General features: G+C 46.7%; 1 protein-coding gene and 1 non-coding gene across 7 annotated transcripts in view; both read left to right on the forward strand.

Moving 5' to 3' along the window:
* Positions 1-22,163, forward strand: part of KATNIP (katanin interacting protein) — a 171,920-nt gene that overhangs the window by 54,955 nt on the left and 94,802 nt on the right. For 5 of the 6 annotated variants that reach the window (XM_072942824.1, XM_072942823.1, XM_072942822.1 and 2 more), the window contains 2 exons: positions 9,452-9,583; positions 13,751-13,879. In XM_072942824.1, coding sequence (XP_072798925.1) covers positions 9,452-9,583; positions 13,751-13,879 — 261 coding nt within the window. The remainder of the gene's footprint in view (positions 1-9,451; positions 9,584-13,750; positions 13,880-22,163) is intronic. The other variant, XM_072942826.1, reaches the window with a different exon arrangement.
* Positions 21,077-21,183, forward strand: LOC116284248 (U6 spliceosomal RNA). The gene has a single exon (XR_004194014.1). It is a non-coding gene; the product is annotated as a U6 spliceosomal RNA (small nuclear RNA).

Genomic DNA, 22,163 nt, shown 5'->3' on the forward strand with positions numbered 1-22,163 from the left:
TTAATCATAAACGAATGGAATGCAGAGAATCAGATGCTGACAGAACCCTTGGCGGGAGGATGGGCTCTGAGCCCGGCCTCCAGGAATGGCACCCAGCATCCAACACAGGCCTGCCAGAAAGCTGCTCCTCAGGACACAGGAGGGAAGGTGGGGGATCAGCATCAGGAGTGTGTCACCTTAGCTGTGATCCAGGAAGCCAGTGCCACAACTGTTGGCCTCCGGGTGACACACTGCCCGTGAGAGTGACGCTTTGAAGAAAGACCTTGCCCCGTGTCTCGTCCATCTGGGGTGGGACATTGCTGAGAACACTCATGGCCTCTGCCACGTGCTTAGCACAGAAACAGCCCGCATGTGCCCCCTCCTCTCCACCTCACTTCCCCTTTCCCGGCCCTCTATGGGGTCATCTGATCAGCCACACTTAAGTCAGAGCCAGACCCCAGACCCCAGCTGAAGGGGAGTCTGGGAAGCGCAGTGTCTGGCTTTCCAGCCTCTGCTGAGCAGAAAGGCACCCTCGGAGGAGAGCAGACTGGGTGCTGGGAGCCAACCCAACCCCCACCATCACATCAACTCTGCTCCACCCACACGTGGTCCTTTGGGAACCGCTCCTCAGAGATAGAGACAAACCTTCCAAACCTTCAGAAGTGGTGAGTGGACTGGGAGCCATGTCACCAAAGAAAACATCCACTAATTTAAAACACGTGTATTACCCTGGGCCAGGCACTCTGCGAGGCTCTGGGGTTAAAAACCCCAAATCAAATAAGGTTCAGTTCCTGCCTTGGAAGCTCCCACTGTGATGACACGGGAACTGCTTATCCCGGGAGGAAGCTGCGACAGCTGTTCCCGACATCCGGAGGACCAGCCTGCTGGACTGCAGAGATTTACAGCTTGAAGCCTCTGGGCTGAACATGCCCCCCCCAGATAATGTTTTTTGGACTTGCACAGTATTAAAAAAGACTTAGTCACTTGCTAATATTTAAATTTAAAAGATTATATATATATATATATATATTTTTTTTTTTAAAGCTAGATTCCTATTTCCATGGAAGAATGGAAAGATCTGGCCCCCAGGCTGGGCCGCCTGCCCACAAGGCAGCCACCAGTGGGAGCCGAGTAGCCGCCCCCCTTTAGACAGTGCTCAGCCCTCCTGTTTGCCGTAGTCCCTGCAATCCCTTCCCTCCGGAGAGTTGAAGGGAATGGGCTTTGGAGTCAGACAAACAATTTACTAGCTGTGTGCCCTGGAGCTGGCCATGGGACCTCTCTGAGCTTTGGGCTCATCATTCAGAAAACCTCCCAGGGCTGCTGGGAAGGAATGTGTGTAGACATGTGTCACTGGTGGTCCATCAGCAGGGGCTGTCTGCGTCTTCAGGTGGGAGCACCTGGTAGCAGGTGACAGGCAAGTCTGGATGGTTAAGGGCACAGGCTCAGGAACCCAGCAGCCTAGGCTCAAAGCCTCGGCTCCACCACTGTGCACCAGCTGTGTGGTCCTGGGTACGTTGTTTAACCCCTTGGTGCCTGTTTTCTCATCTGTAAGTGAGGTTGGTAATGGTACCTGCCTCTTAGGGTAGTTAATGAGCATTGAAGGAGTGGGCCCCAATGTTTGTAGAGTGTTGCAAGCAGTGGCCGGCACCGAGAAAGCCGGCAATAAATGGTAGTGACCATTGTCATCAGATGCCAGGTGGGGGGTTGGGGGCTGCCATAAGGGGACAGCTCTTCATTCTAGTGTGTTCCAGCACTCATTCAGTCCTTTGTTCACTCTGGGACCACTTATTGGACACTTGTAGGTACTGGGGTCAGAGCAGTGAGTGAGGCAGGCCAGGCCCTGCTCTCCTGGCACTCATGGTGGTGGAGAGGATGGGGATGGGGGTGGGGGGGGGTCATAGGTCAGAGGGACTGGATGGCATAGGGCCTAGAAGACCCCAGGAAGCAGTTTGGAGTTCATTTTAGATGTGAGAAATCCCCTGGCGGGGTTTCAACAGGGAAGTTACGTGTTTGGGCTCCTGGTTTGGAGCCCCAGCAGTTGTGCAGAAGGACAAGTAGGGGTGGTGGTGAATCTGATAGGCCTTTTTCTCTCTACCAACCTTCCCCAGCCCCTACCCTCACACCTGCCCCCTCCCCCTGCTTCCCCCTCTCACCTCAGCTTTCTCCACATCACAGTTTTTCACTCCTTCAGTATCCGTTTGTTGCAACTTTTCGAGAGAGACCATTTGAATCTCTCAGCTGGTCTTCGTTCAAGTACATGGGGACGGAGATTCTGGGGTGTGTAGGATCAAGAGGAAGGTAGCCTCTCTATCCCCATCGTTTTGGACAGGTACCACCATCCTTGGAGGCACCCAAGGGCAGGTAGAGTAGTCAAGGCCGCAGAATCCCCAATGGCCAGTTCTTAAAAGCCACCCCATCAGGAGAGGGACAACAGCCCCATCCCAGTCCTAGGGTATATCTTGTACGGCTATGCCCAGCAGGAGGGACCAGTGGAGGCACACAGTCATTCAGTGTATTCACACTGGCCATGGCCAGGTCAGCAGGGGGCACAGTGGTCACTATGCACAGTGAGCCCCGCAGTCACAGCTTGCTCTCAGTCAGCATCTCTTCCTCCCTGTCATCCCCCAACACCCTCCCACTTGTCCTCTTGCCAGTTTCTCTGAGCATCCCCCTAAACTCTCTTGAGTCACGCATAACCTTTCCACTGACCAAGCTCCATACCTTCGCCTCTTCCAGTAGAACAGATTTCCCCCCTTAGAGGGTCATGCCCAACAACTAGGAAGCACTTTTGGGTAGAGCAGCCCTGATGGAAGGGACTGCCGCTGCAGGTGCACTGGCCCGAGCATCCCTGGGCTAGAAGGTCAGAGACTCCCTGAGCTAGAAGGTCAGAGAGTCATCTGAATGCTGGTCGAGAGGCTGACCGCTCCACCTGTAAAACCCTTCCCAAACTCCCCAGTTCTGCGGACACCAGGGAGGCAAATAGTGACGCTGTGCTGGGCATCTGTGCGGCCGCCCGCACCATGGATTGGGCTGGTGGTGATAGATGGCTTTTGTTGGCGCTGTCCTTTCTTCCCCCACCACTTCTCGGCCTTAGATCTCTCTGCTGCTATCCATGGATTAAGATTTATGGCTCCCTCAGCCTTGTAATACTTGGGTGGACAGCGGCCTAATCAACAGAGCCGTCGTTTACCAAAATGCTGTCAGATTTGATGAACGTCATCGGCTCTTAGCATTAAATTGGTAGTGAAGGGATTGGCCTTCCAGCAATTTACTGTGGGGTGGGCTTTCCATAAAGGCTTGGAAAGCAAGTTCATGGCAATTATTAAAGCAAAGGCTTCGCTCTTGCTCTGCTGCTGTATCCGGTTTCCTGTTGGGGGCCAGGGAGCTCAAACACCTCCAGGAAATCTCACAAGGGAAAATGTGAAGTGTGTGGGGCCTTTCCCTTTGTTATCTTTTCTTCCTGAGTTTTGAAAACCCCTGCAGTGAGGACAATAAATGAAACAACCCATAAAGCATCAGCTTTTATAGTGACCTTGCGCGACACAGACTGTCAGAGTGTCGAGCGCTGTTATTTGTAAGAGATCAGACAGATCCGGGAAGAACATATCAAATAAGGTAGATTTATTCCCCACCCCAACCCAAAGCTACCTCTGTCCGGAACGTCAGAGCTCTCCTACCTCTAGGGGGAGCCATTTACATACTGCACAACCTGTACAACCATCCAGGGCAGCCCCCAGCCTTGCTACTTTTTTCTAATTGACAATAAGCATTAATGCACACCTCTTAGAATACTTTGCTAAGGTGGTGGCCGATACACACACAAAAAACTCTGGGTATGACACTGGGCTGAGTGTGGCTGAGTAGAAAAACTGGGTATTTAGGCGTCAAGGCTTTTATATCCCATTCGCAAGGGACTACCAGGTCTGGGCGCCAGCAAGTAGGCAGGAGAAGCAGCCGCTTGGAAACACCCACTCTGGGTAAAGCAGTGTGCCAGGCGGGAAGCCAGCCAGGAGCTCGGCATCATCCTTGTAGGGAGCGGATGGGCGTGCCTGGGGGCTGGGTTGGAACCTGCCACCTTGTGCTCCTCAGAGGCAGGGGGGCGTCCTCATGTGGGCAGGGCTGCTCTCCATCTCCTCCCAGTGGTAGCAGAGGCACCTCCTGGGGCTGGAGCGGGAGCGCAGGACAGATGGAGCGACTATTTATTTCCCTCTCCAGCACCCACTCAGCATTTAGAAACTCTTTCTGGACCACATTAATTTTGTCACAAGTTGCTTCCTAAACGCATCTTTCCGTTATGTATGCTATGTGGGCTCCTTGAGGCCAGGGCATTGGTTTAATTTTTTTTCTTTTTTCTTTCTTTCTTTTTTTTTTTTTTTTGTATCTTGACATGTTTCTAGAACCCTGTGTGCAGTTAGCATTCACTAAGGACTTGCTGATTAAGTCCCTTAATGCCTATTGCAGACTTGTCTCCTGACATCTTGGGGAGGCAAGCAGTCATGCTAAGCTTTTGGGAGGGAGATACTTCTAGGGAAATTGAGGATGGAAAAGCTGCAGAACAGAGGGACATATGTGGACTCTTCTTGAATGCTGAGCTCTTTCTCATGTTTATAATTCAAAACAGTCTAGCAGAGCTGCATTAATCTTGCCTCTCTTACTTGCCAGTGGGGAAATACCCACTTCAGGCATGGCTGGATCCAGGTGCTCAGACAATGTACCAGGCTCATTCTCCATCACCCAACTCTGCTTTTCCGCATGTTGCTCTAAGTGAAACAAGATGGCCACCAGCAGCTCCCAACCCTGTCACCTGCTGCTTCATTTCTTTGGCTTCCCCAAACCAATCACCCAGACACTGTAGACCAGTGGGATCTAATGCTCAGACAGGCCAGGCCTGGGTCATTTGCTCCATCTATCCCTAGACTCAGTTCCACATGAACACTTGGACTGAGGGTGGGGATGGGGAGGATTTCCAAAAAGAAAACCAGGGTACTTTCAGCAGAAGACAGGGGAATGCATGCCGGACAGGCAGAAACAATTTCGCCCACTGCAAAACCTCATGGTCCTCCTGATCTCACACTGCTCCGACTTTAACATGCATAGAAACCACCTGGGTTCTTGCTAAAATGCAGATTCTGATCCCTAGGTCTGAGGTGGGGCTTGAAATTTTGCATTTCTCACAAATGCCCAGGAGAAGCCATCATTGCTGGTCCTTGGATGGCACGTGGAGTAGCGAGGTCCTAGTCCCAGCCCTCCCTCTCCAGAGAAAGGAGCAGAAACCCATGGAGGGGCCAGGCTGCTCCCCAGGCCTGCCTGGTGGTCCTCCCTCCGTTCTCCCTCCTTTCCCTCCCTCCTCTCTTGTGCTGTTTGCATTTGAGCGTTATTGAGTGGTTCCATGGAGGAGGGAGACACACATTGTGGAAAATCCATCCCAGCCGTGAATTTCAAAGCCTTCACAGCTTCATCCTGGCCCGAGGCAGGAAAGCCCCCAGGAGTCTCCTGGTCTCAAAGCTCCAGTTTCATAGATTCCATGGGATGCTTGCTCTCCACGGACCCCACTGCTGGCACCAACAGATGCTCTGAAAGCAAGTTGATGAAGCCTGGGGAGCAGCAACACCACACTTGGTGCCAGAGCCCAAGGCAATGAGGCTGATGGTCAAAAAGAAGACGGGATGGAGTGTACAGTTCCAGAAACAGCAAGGCGCACTTGGAGTCTAGGGGGCCATCGCCATGCGATAGGATCTCCTGCGGAAGGAAAAGTGTCCCAGGGCACCTTCCTTCTGCACCTCTGCCCCCTCCCCATTCTCTGATGGGGGGCTCCCTGCCTGCCTTTTTCTGCCTCTTACACTCTCCAAGGTCTTTTCCTGGAATGATTTTGTAGCCGAGCCCCTGCCCTTTTGGTGTTAAATATTCTCAGGAAATTCTTGAATCCGTCTCTATTCTCCCCAAAGGCCACTGTGGCCCAGAATGGATATATTTCTTCTTCACGTGCCTGGTGGGGGCCATATAGTGTGGAAGTTCAGATCCAGGGTCATTCAGCAAACTACAGCCCTTGGACCGAATTTGGCCACAGTCTGTTTCTGTAAGGAAAGTATTTTGGGGGCACAGCCACACCCCATTTATTTAGGCATTATCCATGGCTGTTTTGAGCTACGATGGGACAGTTGAATATTGTGCAAAGACCAGAGGACTGGCAAAGCTTTAAAATATTTACTCTTTACAAGAAACATTGGCCCCTCCCTGGTTTTGGGTAAGGCCCCCAGAGCCACTGCTGGTGTTCAAATCTAGACTCTGTGACTTCCTAGCTGTGTGACGTTGGGCACGCGGCATACACTCTCATGAATCAGTTTCCCCCTGGTGTTGCCGTGAGGACTAAACGAGCAAAGGCCCCTGAAGCTCTTGGAGTGGCACCCGGTCTGCATTAAGTGGTGCCCAGTGTGAAAACACCGACGGCGGGGAGTGGGAGCCCGGGCAGTGTGGACACGGATGAGAAAGGAGTTCCCTTCTAATGGAGGAGAGTCCTGCAGGGCAATAAGGCTCGCAATCTTCATTATCAACATAATAGTTCAGTTCTCTAAGCTTGTGAGGAAGCTGAGTCTTAACCCAGGAGTGGAAGGTTCTAACTCTGGAGCATCAAGGGAAATGCATGCTCTAAATCTCCCTTGACTGTCTCTTGGCTGGGAAATAGGTCCAGTACACGTGGCTTGATGGACCTCTTCTGTCTCTCAGATTTAAAAAGGCCCTGGCTCTCGGATTCGTGCACCTGCACGGCCTCACTGCTAGGGGGCACCTCCTTAGATGCTGCTCCCTGGGTGCCTGGCTCACCCTGCCCTGGTCCCAGGTCCAGCGAGCGCAGCTGATGCTGGAGTCAGAGCATTGAACCAGGGGCCGTTTCTTTAGCTGACTCACAGATATACCGGCATCTGGTTCCTGGGTCCATGGTGGACGGAACATACACTTGAGGGGAGGTCTGTTCCCAGGGTGAGTTGATGCCACATAAGGTGAATCGTGCAGCCCCAGTGCGCTGTGTGTCACAGCCCCTCGTCGAGGGCTGAGCCCATCCCTGTGACTCATCCCCGTGGCAGTTCTGTGAGGAAGGTGGTGTTAGTGCCGCTCTAACAGATGTGGAAACTGGTCCTCGGTGAGGGTACATGACTTGCCCAGGGCTGCACAGGGAAGAATCATCAGGGTTCCAGGAAGTGAACCCATCTGGGTGAGTTTAGAACCTGGGCCCTAAATCACACGTGAGCAACTCTAAAACAGCCACGAAGAGCGACAGGTGCCTGGGAGAGGGTTATCCACGAGGATGCAGCTCAGCTTCACGTAACGGACCCTGGACCACTGGGGCTTACAGACTCGTTGTTTTTCCTCTCATGTGAAGAAGGCATTTGGAGGCAGCCAGGCAGCCGGGTTGGTGGGATGGGTGATTGATGCCCCCCGGGGCCCAGGCTCCTCCTGTTTTTCCGCTAGGCTTTTAGTGTGTGGCTTGCTTTCTTATTCTCAGAAGACGGCTACTCTGCTCCCAAACATCATGTACATTTCGTCAGGAAGAAAGGTAGAAAGATGAAGGGCAAAAATCCTTGTCACTGAGTCTTGATTCACAAGATGACAGTGGCGTCCTCGGCAGCTCCTCCAGCCACTCCCATCTACCTCACATGCCATCCCAGCTGCAAAGGCATCCAGTGACATGACCATCTTACAGGGGGCTCATTGCCACCTCGATAGAATTTGGGTTCCATTAAGTCAGGATGGAGAGGGCGGTGGATGGCTGTTGGGTGGGCAGAGAGTGTCTCCAAAGTTTCAGTAGGACTTGGATACATGGAGAAGTTTTGGGAGGGTGGTGTTAGGATTGGGAGAATAGCCTGAGCAAACGCACAGAGTGGGAGAGCTTAGGGCGCAGGCGAGAGTCCAGACTTTGTCGCAAATAACATAAATCCTCTTTGCATTGGCTTAAGCAAAAGAGAGTTTCTGTGGTGTCTTGTTTCAGGCATGGCTGGATCCAGGGGTCCTAAACAAATCCACTAGGACTCTACTTCAGTCTCTCTGTTGTCTTTATCTCTGTGGGAGGGGCAGGATGGTCCCCAGCAGCTCCTGGCAGGCCTGACTTTAGTTCAGCACCCCTGCAGGAAGAGAGCACCTCCTCCCACGGCTCTAGCAAGATGTCTTGGGCCACTTTCATTGGCTGCCTTAGGTCTGTTCCTGCCCCTGAACCGCTGGCCAGGGTGTGTTGTGAGGGATGGAATAGACTGATTGGCCAGACCGGAGTCATGCTCCTGCCCTCCCTTGGACCACACGTGGATTGACAGTGGGGGAGGGAAGTGAGGAAGGCATTTCCTGAAGGCCGGGGAATGGATGCTGGGCTGACAAAGCTGCAGATCCTGGGAGTATGGGAAGCAGTTGTGCTTGGCCCGGAGTGTCAGATGTGTGTGTGTGTGCACAGGGCTCAGTGGAGGAAAGATAGGTTGGGGCTGGATTGTAGAGAACTTTGCCTGCCCTGTTTTACTGTCTAGGGTACAGGTCTGGCTGCTAAAGCAAGGAGACCCCAACAAGAGTGGCTTAAACAACACAGCAGGTGATGTCTCCAACAGCAGTTTAGCAGTGGGGATGCACCTTGCTCCGAACAGTCTCGGAGGAACCTGGACACAACCTCTTTTGTCCCTCCAGCTTCCTCCAGATGGTGCCTTCTCCCTACAGTCCCCAGCAGCTTACGGCCACCTCCTCATTCCAGTTGACGGGAAGGGGAGCAGGGCAAGGAGCAGGGAAGGGCATCCCCTTCCCCTCCAGGCACAGCCTCAAAGATGCACACACCCCTCTCTGACATACACACCTCATGAGCGGGAATGTGTTCACCTGCTCCCGCCCAGCCGCAGGGGACACTGGGAGTGCCAAGTGCACATCTGGAAATTCAGTGCCAGAGAGGAAGGGGAAACGGTCACTGGGGGACAGCCTGCGGGCTGCCACACCAGGCCAAGGAGTGGGTTTCCCGAAGAATGATCTGACGAATGCTAGGAGGAAGAGGCCCCACTACACAGCTTCCATGGCCCCAAAAGTCTGGGATATGTTCCATCCTGTATTCTATTTTAAGATATCCACAGTGTGTGTGTGGAGGAGTGGGTCGGGGTGCATATTAAAGGCCCCAAGAAGTCCTGGCCAAAAAACCAGGGCTTTCCTAAACTTACTTGATTAGTAGTTTAACACCTATTAAAATTCTACTGATAAGTTATTTCAAGACAAAAAAACTACTAAAAAAATTCTGCTGCAGACTTCGGGCAGGAGGACTCAGTAAAGACTTGAGTGGGGGTGGTGTGACGCATCCAGGCCGGCCTGCACGGGATGACGCGGGTCAGGTGCATCCTGACCCAACTGCTGTCACCTGTAGGCATGCCACCTGGCAGTGAGCCCCAACAGCGCCCACCTCTTGGAGGAATCAAGGTGTTCATTCCGCTGTCTCTGAAATTGTCTGACTTTTTGTGTGTAGAAATCTGTGCAGATCAGAACAGAAGCTGGCCCGCGGCTCCACATCGAACCCCCTTTGGACAGTGCGGAAGATTTTGAGCCATGTGGGGATGTGACTGTCAGGGAAAAGGATGCTTCTAGGGACCGTCCACAGGTAGGACTGGCCCCTGCTCGGTGCTACAGTGGCTTTTGGGGGCTCATTCTAACAGTTTCTCATTCCTTCCGTCTCGATCGCCTGCCTTCCTTCACTCCTCCTTCACACTAACGAGTATCCAAATCATTTGCTAGACACTCCACTAGGTACCCAGTGTCCAGAGGCCAAAAGAGGCAACAGCACATAATCCCTCTACTGCAAGAGGGAGCCAAGAGGTAGGACAGGGTGTAGAGCATCTAGGAAGGCTTCCTGGAGGGAGTGACATTTGCCTGGTTTCTAAAAGCTGGGTAAGAGTGTGAGGGCCAAGGAAGTGAAGGTAAGTGAGCTGAGCTGATCCTCAGCCTGGCCTCCCCTGTATGCATGCAACTGTTGTTAAATATTTGGAATATCATTTCACTTCTAAAATCCTTGAAACTGCAACAGTGTATCCCAGGCTTCCACTCAACAAGCATTTGTTGGTCACCTACTTTTGAGCATCAGGCTCTGTCTTTGGCACTAGATGCACAGAAATGAACAAAACTGACAGGGGACCAATTCTTAAGCCATTTATGTTCTAGAGGAGGAGGCAGACAATATAGAATAAAACCAAGAAATAAATAATGTGATCATTTCAGGTATTGATATGTTCTAGGGGGAAAAACAAGGGGGAGATGGGCTAGCATGGGGATGGGACAGTGTGGGAAAGTGGGAGCATTAGACAGGGGAGAGAGAAGGAACACTTCTCCCAGGTGTGACATTTCAGCTGAAATTTGATGGATAAGAAGGAGCCAGCTTGGGAGCGATCAATGGGAAAAGCATTCCAGGCAGAGGGAACAGCAAGCACAGATGACGTGAGGCTGGGCTTGTTCAAGGCGCTCAATGCAGGCGTGTTGTAAGCAAGGGGCAGTCAGAAGGAGATGCGGTTGAAGGGGCAGCGGGGCAGACCACGGCATGCGCAGTGAGCCTAGTGAGGGTAAGGATGGAGCATTGGATTTTATTTCAAGGGCATTGCTTTTATAATTAGAATGAGTGTGTAGATCATCTCTATGGTTATGTACAAGCTAAATTTTAGGAAGGAGGCAAAGTCAAGTTGCTAAGCTAGTCCTGCCCTGTTTGCCAGAATGAGACTGTTCAGCCATGGGCCCAGGCTATAGATTCCAAGAGCCTCATCGGAAGGACAAAATCTTCGTTCTGTGTGCCACTTCTGTACCCTAAACCTGCTTTTCTGAAATGAAAATGATTCACAAAGGAGATGCGGATGCCATCCAGGAAACACTCGTCTGATCACCATTGCACATTGGTGTTTCCGTCTTAGCTTGTAAGGATGGACAATTACAGAGCAAGGGATCACTTTTGTTTCACATTCTGGCTACAAACATTCTGAAAGTTAATTGCAAATGTTTGTCTTCCTGGCAAAAAAGAGTCCTTTTGTATGGAATGACCCAGTGACCTTATCACCTTCAACAGTCCACAGAAATGTGATTTTACAGTGGGCAAAATTGTGGACTTTATTACCTTTAACACCCACCTCTCACACAACACACACACACCCACCCACATACTTGCTTTTGAATCAACCAAACAGCCCCCCGCTCAGGATCAGTCTGTGCAAACAGCCATCGGCCTCTCTTAGTTGGGGAGGCTGGATCGCAGCCAGGTTCAGTCTATTGTAGCCCTAGCCCTGCCCCATGTCTCAGAATGCCTGCATGTCCTTCAAGCAAGAGGCATGGTACTTCCCTCTTCTCCTTTGGCCATTTGGTACCTCGGTTAAATGGACATATATTCCTTCCTTTGCAAGCCCCCAAGCTCCCTGCAACGCCAGGCAGCCTGTCCCTCACAAGCTATTAAGCTCCATTAGCATTCCTGGGCGCGCGTGCTCCGAATCAGCGTCGCCCTGCTCGCCTGCACTTAATTTTCTCCGCCGTGAGTGCTTGATTGTATTTCTTCCTTCCCTTTTTTCTCCCCGTCTTGAGGGGGCACTCCGTAAGGCTTCACAGTCAATTTCCCCTTGGAGTTATTTTCCTGCTAAGTGAAAGAGTAAAATGGCCATGCCACTTTGGGGCAAAGGCAGAAGCCTTAAGAGATGCAATCTGAACAGGGAAGGGGGAAAAACAAGCATGTGGCTAAATATACTCAGCCCCCTTCACACTGTTCGCCAGCACAGCCTGACGTGGAGCAAAAGGAATTGCTGTCTGCGTGTGCACTTTTCATCTGACCTTCACTGTTAAAACACACCAGCCTTTTCACCTTCCATCGTCTCCTTAGTCAACTTCAGTTTCTTGGCGCTCTGAGTTCACAGACTGTCATGTACATCCGGGTTCTGTTGGCCTCTACCCGCCGTTGACTGTGCTTTTGAAAGATGTGAATTACAAGCCGACTTTTAAGAATTAGGAAATTCCATGTCAAAATCTGAACTGGGGACTCCTCTTGAAAAATGGAAAGATTTGGGAACCCCATTCTTAAACGACAGTGGAGGAGAAGGGAGCTGGGGAGTGAGCAGGAGGAGAAGAGCTTCCAAATACAGGGAGCAGCAGGTGCCAAAGCCCTGAGGCAGGTGGACAGCAGGGCGGCCATTGTGGCTGCAGCTGAGCGAGCAAGGAAGTGAGGCCAGAGAAGTACTCAATGCTCAGATGGCTGAGGGCTTTGAGCACTGAGGTGAAGATGAGGGGTTCTACTTTGAGTCAGAGAGCAGTTTAACAACTCCAGGGAAAGAAAGATGCCTCTTTCTAGAGAGTTCCACCAAAGTTCCAGGTCTTGGTCACATTGGTTTTTCTTGGGCTGTGTGTCACAATGGATGATTAGGCTCCATTTAAATGCTTTCAGTTTCATTTAAGAACCAAGAATGAACTTTTAAATTTTTTTCTATTATTAAGATATCCTTTGTTCCCTGATAATACATGATCAGCATTAAAAATTCAAATGATACAAAGTAAAGTCCTTTCATATTCCCACTGCCCCAGAGATGGTTCCTGTGGATGGGTGGGTATATAACCATCCAGACTAAAAATTGCATATACCCATTATATTCATTGAAAGCATATATTAATTATACCCAAGGCAAGGTAGGTGATCTGGAAGGTTCTGGTCCTGGCCTATTCCCAGTGAGTGGTGGTTTCCATGTTTAGTTGTCAGTCCTCGAGAGCATGACAGGGGATGGGAAGAAGATTTGCCCCGCCAGCCCCTCCTGACATCTGCTGGAATGCCTTCTCCGTGTGCCTTCTCTATTGTGTGGATCCTGGGGTGGCATGAATTGGATATTTGCCCACAATTACAAGTCAGTGTTTTACAGCCCTTGTTACTTGCTGACACAGATGAACAACTAAAGACCTGTCTCAACCCACGTGCCACCAGCAGTGCCACGTGTGGACTCTTCCGGGGGCCCATTGCGGTTCACCCACCTGTGAGTGCTGTGTAGGCGAGGCAGCTGTGCTGTCGGGCCAAACACCCCCCAGGGGAACAGCCCAGCCCCTCTGTCCCTGGCGGGGCTCTTCAGCAAATCCTTTCAGTCACCCTTCATTAATTTCAATGGTGAGACTGAAAAAGGAGGGGATAGTTTCTAGGGCAGTTCTATTGCTTGGGAACTTCTGTTTAAGGTTACCATATAAATAACCTTTGAGCAAATGCCTTTTTTTTTTCCTTGATTTTTTTTATTGTTCTTTCCACATAAACAGGATTATACCATCAACACTATTTGATAGTCCCACTTTAAAAAAAAACTGGGGGGTTGGTAATTAGGTTTATTTATTTTTAATGGCAGTGCTGGGGATTGAACCTGGGACCCCGTGCATGCTAAGCATGTGCTCTACCACTGAGCTATGCTCCACCACTGAGCTATACTCTCCCACCCATCCTCCCCCGATAGTCCCAGCTTTTTAAGTCAAAACATCATGCCAGGGCCATCTCACCACACCGGTCCTCACTCAGCCATCTGAACCCAGTGGCTCCAAGTGCTGTTTAGATTGTTGGCGGCCTAAGTTTGAATCCCGGTCCATTTACCAGCTGTGTTCCTGCAATGGTGTTGATAAAGCAGGGATGAGTTTTATCAGATCAGCTTTGAGAGCAAAAACAGAGAATGACTTAGTGAGGAGGGAGACGTGAGGCACAGAGACTGATAGAAAAAGGGCCCCGTACACCTCCAGAGCTGTCAGTTGCTTTTTACCATGCCCAGTTCTCTCTGCTTGTCCCTAGGGTACCAAATCTCCCACCAGCACCACGCCCTGTGATTTTAATTTCTCCCTTCCGAACTCACATGGACACCTTGACCCTCCAAGCTGTACGGACAAAGAAAGGATCCTCTTAACTATTCAGGATGTAATGGTAAGATTGACTTTCACATCCTAACCATGCAAGGCCAGGGTCTTTCCCATACCAAGCAGCTGGTCCATAGGGGAGACCCCACCAGAGAATCTTCATGGATTTCCGGGAAAACAGCTCAGATCATAACAGGATTTGGTGTTAATGAAAATACTCTGGCCCACCCACCAGAAGATTTCAAACAACATGCAAGATATATGACTCAGTAACACTGTTTTCTCTAATGAGAGTAAAAGCTCATATTAGATGAGCAGGTCCTCTGCGCCAAGCACTGTGCAGAGTGTATGACATCCGTCACTGCATTCATTAACCCTGTGATTTAAGTGCCATTTTCATTCTCATTTTGTAGTTTGTGGAAATGGAGGAATGATGTTGTTCACCCAGACCTCAGAGAAGCTCAGACCCCATGACTCCTTGTTCCATGGAATTAACAGTCACGGGCCAGGAACTGCGCTGAGCTGATTTTGCTTCCGAAAGTACCTAGCTCTTTCGGGGCAGGGTCTGTTGTGAATATTATTGATGTTCTGCCTGGGGGCGAGGTGTTCAGAGGTGGCCATCCATCAGTTATGCTTAACTGTTTTAAATGATGATGGAGAAGACCTCTTCTCTGCCAAGTATTTCCCCAGTGAGCCCATAGCTGGGAACATCGATGAAAAATGTTTTTCAAAAGTAAAATCCAATAAGGAAACAACCAGACAAAGCCAAATTGAGGGACAATTTAGAAAACAACTGGCCTGGAGTCTTTTAAAATGTCAGTTGCATAAGAGACAGAGAAAGGGTTCCAGATTAAAGGACGCTAAAGTCATGCAGCAGTTATGTGATGGGAGATCTTTGTGGGGGTGGGGGGGATTGCTATAAATTTAAGGATTGTTTGGGGACATGAATGAAATTGGAAAATGAACTATATTGTGTTAGAAAATAATACTGTATTGATGTTAAATTTCCTGAATTCGGTAATTACATTGTGGTGATGGACGAGAAGATCCTTGTTCTCAGATCTCTGAGAACTGGTGAAGAATTGGTGAATGTAGGTGAAGGGTATTTGGGCATTCATTATACCCATCTGTTACACTACACTGACACATTTTCTGTGGGTTTTACATTTTTTTCAAAACAAATTTTTAAGAAACTAGCACATTAAGGAGGAGATAAGCTGCTTCAATAGAGCTAAGCACCAGCAGAGGAAGAAAACTGAGAAAAGTGAAAAAGAAGACCTAGTTTAAAAAGCTTAGCAGGATTTTATTGATGTCAGTTTCTGGATTGTGCTACTGTCCTGCAGGCTATTACCATGGGGGAAACCAGATGAAGGGTACGTGGAATCACTCTGTATTGTCTACAGTTAGCTCAAAATAAAAAGTAAAAAGCTAACTAAATAAAGCAAACACAAATGCCCAGGTCCTATGATACAGAGGTTTTGATTCTGACCCTGGGGTTGGGCTCAGGCACGGCTCCTCTTTTTTTAGTGCCCCACAAGGCTGTAATTTGCAGCAATATTTAAGAACCACAGTTATAAAGAACAGAGCTGTGGATCTCAAACTTTGATATGCACAAGAATCACTCAGGGTATTTGTTTAAGATGCATATTTTAGGTCTAATTTCTAAGCTAAGAGAATTGTTTGCAGGAGGTAGCACAGTTTTTAACAGAAGAACTCCTGGGGATTCTGAATCAGAAGGCTTGATGATTAGAGTCTACTGCAAATGTTAGAAACATTTTAGAGATAATTTGGACTTTGTGGCTTGGATTTGGAAACTATAAAAGAATTCAATGTTTAAGTTCAAAGTTAAAATCTCTTCTATATTATATAAAATTAAGATAACTGTAAAGTAAAAAACAAAAAGACAAAAATCTGGAGGTTCACAAAAGCCAGAAAGGGATGGGATGGGGCTCTGCCCTTGTCTTCAAACCATACCCTGCACTTCTGGAAACTCAGTGGAAGAGGATGTCACTTAATAAATGAAAGATACAAAAGCATAATAGCTCCTGGCAATGTCTCCTGTATTACAGATCTGTTTCTATCCAGAATATTGACCATTAGTATTAAGAAAAGACTAAATTATGTTTAACATACATACGTTTTTTAAAAAGCAAAGAAGTCTTAATCTGTTTTAGAAATATTTTCATATGAAATTATTTTATTTAGGCTTTTGGCTATTTAAAGAGGTGAATTTTACAGACATAGAAAACAAACTTATGCTTACCAGGGGAGAAAGGGGCCAGGTGGAGGGATAAAATGGGATTTTGGGATTTGCAGATACTAACTCATATATATATATATATATACACATATACATATATAATAGATAAACAACAAGGTCCTACTATATAGCACAGGGAACTATATTCAACACTTTGTAATAAGCTATAGTGAAAAAGAATATGAAAAGAAATATATACATACATATATATATATATATATACACACACACACACATATATGACACTACCACTATGCTGTACACCAGAAACTAACACAACATTGTAAACTGACCAGACTTCAATTTTTAAAAAAAGAGGTGAATTTTCCATAAATAGAAAATTAATTTTGTTTTGTTATATGAAGGCGTTATTATATTAAGGAAATGAATGCATCCTTCGTATTTGGTTTTCTCACTTTAGTCACATTCAAAAACTATCTCAAACTTGAGAAAAAACAATTCAGAGAAAATAGGGGCATGTAGGAGAGAATTTCTTATTCAATATGACTTGAAAAAAAAATTATGCTTAAATTCAAGAGAAGAGTTGTAGTATATAGTGGTAAGTGGAAGAGGATGTGGACCTGGACCCATGAGCTCAGGCCAGCTTCAGCTCACCAGTGTGTTTCATTGGCTGGCCTGCTGTTGTGCTGTCATCATTATTGCTGTTCTTTTATTTCGAATTCGAAAACGTTTATTATAGGTATGCACCTTTCAGTTTGCCCTGGTCCGCACCACTCCCTATTGTATGACAGCGGGACTACATTGCCATTTCAGGCTACGTTCCATCTGCTGAAGGTGCTGGAGCTTGTGGCTTCTGTTTTAGAGAGTAAAAAAAGCAAGTGACTGGGACTCAGCAAGTCTGGAGAGGGTAGTTGGGGCTTTTCTAGAAACTCTGTGAGTTTCTAGAAGCTCATTGTTTAAGTCACACTCTTTCAGAGCCCATTGCCTCTCCTATGACCAAAGATGGGGGGGTAGGTTGGATATTTCCTGTGCCTGTCAGCTCTGAAATTGGAAACCCCAGGGAGGAGTTGATAGGTGTTCCCATATTGCAAAATCTCCGGGAGCAGAGGACACATAATAGTTCGTGGAGCCCCCACTCATCCAAGGACTATTTCTGTAGGCTGTTTGCAAGTTACATATTTAAGGCTTGAGACACCCTTCCCCCACCCCAGATCTAAGCTTTGTGATGGCAGAGATGTGTGCTACCTCGGTGGCTGCTGTGTCTCTGTTCCCTAGAAAAGCGCCTGGCATGGAGTTAGTTTGCAAATCTTTGTTAAGCAAGTGAATTGAGGAATTGATTGAATCAATAAGTGAGAGTGGCAGCGATGTTGGTGAGGTGCCCTGGCCAGTCCACACAGTGCTGAGTTCAGTCGTCACATCACTAAGTCATAATTATGGTGACAGTATTTCCCAAACTATGAATCAGGACACATAGTCTGACAAAGAATTTTTGTGCTACTTAGGGTAGAAGAGTCAGTTTGGGAGATGTAGTTTGGATTCTGAAATCTTGGGATTTCTGGCAGACAGTGCTAATTAAAATGAGTATTTTAAGTGCTGTGAACGAGGTTAACAGTGAGGTAACAGGTGGGATGACAAGCACAGCACTTGGCCTGGGCAGCAGGGCAGGGCAGGGCAGGGAGTGGTGGGTACACAGGAACAGTCTACACAGCTTGGCTGACTGTCATCATGTGGAAATAGGGGCCCGGTGGCTTTCCATTTTTAAGGGAAGCCAAATAAGTATCTGGGTTTGATTGTGTTCAGTTTCACCCGTTTTGTTTGTTTGTTTGTTTTTGTTTTTTTGTTTTTAATGTTGGTAACTAATTCACTATTTTCTGTGGCCCAAAGTATGCCTGCTGTCCAGATTTGGTCTTTAGACCACAAACGTGCAACTTTTGATTTAGACTATGAAAGCTTTGTTAGCTCCTGACAAGAGAGGAGGAAGAGGTTTTTATCCTTGCCAGTGGCATTTGAGTTAGCCCTTCTGGTACCCAGAACCATCAAGGGCATGGTGTCCTGAATGTCGCTGGATAGCTCAGACCAAAGGACCACTTGGCTGATGATATTAGGCAGGGCCTTAGCGGGTGGGTCAGACAGCACAAAGCCAGCTGAGTGGGAATAATTCAGGGACGAGCACGAGTGGTTCATGTGGGGTGATGCTGAATGAGCACTAAATACCCATGAAATGCAGGTCCAAAGCTGAGGGATGTAGTGATCCCTTCACTCAGTTGAGCATTTCTGTAAGTAAAGATACTGAATGGTGTTTGACTTCCTAAAGCATCTTTTTCAGTCTTAATGAAAATTAAAAAATAACATCTGAATCAATATTGGAATAAAAATATTTTTATTTCTTGCATTTGTAGCCTTCTTAGAATTTCTTAGGTATTTTCACATTATTTTGTATCGTTTTATATAACATCGAATATATGAGTGCTTTCTCATTCGGAAAGATACAAACAGTTAAGAAGTAAACTCAGTAAAATATGAAAAGCTCTCTCTACCAAATCAGGCCCAACCTTCAGTTCTGTTGAGCATGTATTCTTGATTAATTTTGTTATTCATTCATTCATTTATTGTTTTCTGTTTCAGTTCATTTCTACTTTTATCTTGAGTCCTTTGCTAAATTTTTTGGTTTAATGTATTGCTTTCATTCTCCCCCACCCCCATCCCATAACCTGGCTTCTTAATTTAAATGTTTAATTCACTTTTTTCCATCTTGTCTTCTTTTTTTTAACATTTTTTATTGATTTCTAATCATTTTACAATGTTGTGTCAAATTCCAGTGTAGAGCACAATTTTTCAGTTATACATGAACATATATATATTCATTGTCACATTTTTTTCTCTGTGAGCTACCATAAGATCTTGTGTATATTTTTCTAATACAACACTTTTAAGGCTGTATATTTTCCTCCAAATACTGCTTTGTCCTTATCTCACAAATTTTGCTGTATGTGTAGTGTTTTCCTTGTCGTTTATTTCTATTGGTTTGTGATTTTAGGATTTTTTTTTCTCTGTATTTTTTGAAGAGTTTTTACAAATGTTCTAAGTAGAGTTTCTGTGTTAATTTCTAATTTTACTACACTATGATTAGAGATTGGTCTGTTTGGTTTTTGTTGTTTTGGAAGTTTTGGAGATTTTTGTTTGTAGTCTACTGGATCATTTTTATGAATGTTCCATGGTATTTCAAAAAGAGTAATCATTCTCTTTTTGGTGTAATATTCCCAGTATGTCTATTAAATTAAGCTATTAATTGTGTTATTTAACCTGGAGATCATGTTATCTCCCAGTATAGTCCCAGAACACTTACATCAGACTCACTTTGGCTTCTTATTAAAAATGAAAACTTTCACACCCCACTCAAAGATACAGAACTAGGTTGGAGTGTGCAGAATCTGCATTTTTCATAAGGCTTCCAGGAAATTCTTATGCTCATTTGCAAACCACCGTAATATAGCCCTTCATAATTTTTGCCTATTTAATCTGGGTGATTTCTGTGAACTTGTCGATTTTCCCTTATATTTCTCTGTTTTTGCTGTGTATGTTTAAAATCTCTGTCATTGTATGCATATAGAGCCAAGATGTTCTCTAATAGATTCTTTCTCTTATCTATAGATCTTTGTCCCATTTAAAGCACTACATGGGCCTTTCAGTATACGGGCTTATGTCTTTGGCATTGGAAAATGTTCATTTACTGTTGTTATTATTGTTTGTTTTATTTTTCCATTGTTTCTGTTCTATCCTCTGGCGCTTCTCTTGGACAAATACTTGCTCAGATCTATCCTCTGAGTCTCTTAATTTTTCATTTGCATTATCCTTTTTGTCTTTTTATGTTGGTGTTCTTATGAAATTGTTTGGCTTTAATTTCTAGCACCCTTGATTAGTCTCCTTTTAGCTCTTTCTGCTGTTTAGTTATCTTTTTAAAAATGTTAATGATAAAATGAAAACTTAAGATCTCTAGTTGTTTCTTTTTCATGGTGAAAATGTCCTCTCAAATCTCTCCAGGGATATTAATTTTCAGTATTCTAAAGTCTTTCTCTATGAACGCTCTTAAATTGGGTATTATTTCTTTTGTCTGTTAAATTTGGTGCCAATCTTCAGGGGTTTTGATTTTCCTTAAATGTTTGGTCGTTCTTACTTGTCTGCTCCTCTTGGTATTTGAGAATCCCACTTCCTCTGCCTGTTCTGTTTGATGTACCCTGACTCTGGTGATTGTGGGGTTGGGGCACAACCCTTTGGAATGCTCCTGAAAGCTATGTGCCTTAGCTTCTTTTCCATGTATGGGAGCTCCTGGTCTACCATGGGGACAATGACCTCCTGGGGCATTGCCCTGCCTTCCTGCCCCAGTGCCCACACTCTAGGTGGCAGCCTGTGGTGAGCACCTCTGCACTTAATGCAGCTGAGGAGGGGCCAGCAGCCCAAAAAGCAGCCCCCAGTGAACACCCCAGAGCTTCCTCGAACTCCACCTTGACTCTGGGCTCAACTTACACACATGCACGCACGCACACACACACACACACACACAGAATTCCTTCTATGGAAAATTTTACTGCTCTGTTTTGGCCCGTAGTTTCCTCTGCTTTTACTTCTTCATGGATGTGATCTCTGCTCTCTTGCCTTCAGGAATTCCTCAGAATTTCTAGTGGTCCAGCAGCATTCTGTGTTGTTTGGTTTCTATCCTCCAGCCCTATACAGTTTCCTTTCCTTGACCGCTCCGCTCTGGGCAGGCTCAGGTGAGGCAGCCACGGCACACTGATGCCACAGGGTCTGCCCAGGGCCTCCCCGCCAGGAAAGGGTGGGGCGCCGGTACCCCTCTGCTTTCTGAGTCTGTGCTCTTCCTCTTCCATCACTCCACTCCCTAAGACAAGGGTGGCTTTCTTCTTCATAATAGTTCAAGACTGAACTCTGGGATGCTTCATAAATACATTTAGCTTTGAATGAAAATCAGTGAAAGAAAACCCAAGGTTTGATGGGGCCAGTAAGAAAGTATCAGAAAACCAAAAACATGTGCTCACTTTGGCAGCACATAAACTAAAGTTGGAACTGTACAGAGAAAATCAGCGTGGCCCCTGCACAAGGATGACATGCAAATTCATGAAGCATTCTGTATTTTTTTTTAAAGAAAACCAAAAACACTGCATAGGTTCTGGAAGCTCAGGTGTAATTCAAATTTTCCTATCCATAGTTCCATCAGAATTGATGTCGGGAAATGTGATTTTAAAAGTACACAGTGTGGACCCTAAAGTTAGGGCTCAAGTCACTTTATTCTGGGAAGTTTGTGATCTCGATGCAACCAAGCTTGAAGTGTGGGCTGCTGAGCTTTGGATATGGGTTCTTGACACTCATTATACTTGTTAATTTTTTATGAAATGTTGTCTTCGTTGTCAGATGATAAATTCCAGGGGAACAGGGACTCTGTCTTATTCATCACTCTATACCTAGCCCTTAGCAATCAGACCTACTTAAGGGGGCAAATATATTCAATAATGAATGAATGAATGAAAAGAAGAATAAAGTAGTTAATTAACCCTCAGTGCAGGGTAAAAGTCCTTTCTGGGCCAGGCAGGTTAATATATGTAAAATGGCTCCGATAATACAGTAGGAGTTAGTGGGAATTATTGCAGCTAACCTTGCACGCAACTCCCAATTTTGTAAAATTGCCGATCAAATGAGAGACATTATTGGGGGTTGGCTGTGCATTTGTGACCTCTGCCCCAGAGTCTGCTCCTTCCTCTTGAGGACTCTTTTAAAGTGTCCATTGTGGCTTCATGGTCTAAACATCCGATCTTATAGGCAATGTCAATAGAGTCTGAGAAATAAAGAAAAATAGGCTGTCACCTCAATGTTAAATTTGCTGTAAAAACTAGACCTCTGTTACAGCAATCATGAAACACTAATTCATAGCTATTATCTCATTGCATCCCTTCAACAACCTTGTCAGGTTGTCAGGGCATATTTTCCCATGTGAGAGGTGGGGGCTTGAGGCTCAGAGACATGCTTGGGGACGTAGACGTAGCTGTTCCCCTTTCTAAGTGTAATTAGAGGTTGAATGCTTCATCCACTAACACCTAACATACACTTAAACACGATCAGT

Source organism: Vicugna pacos, chromosome 18 (genome assembly GCF_048564905.1).
Source record: "Vicugna pacos chromosome 18, VicPac4, whole genome shotgun sequence".
NCBI lineage: Eukaryota > Metazoa > Chordata > Mammalia > Artiodactyla > Camelidae > Vicugna > Vicugna pacos.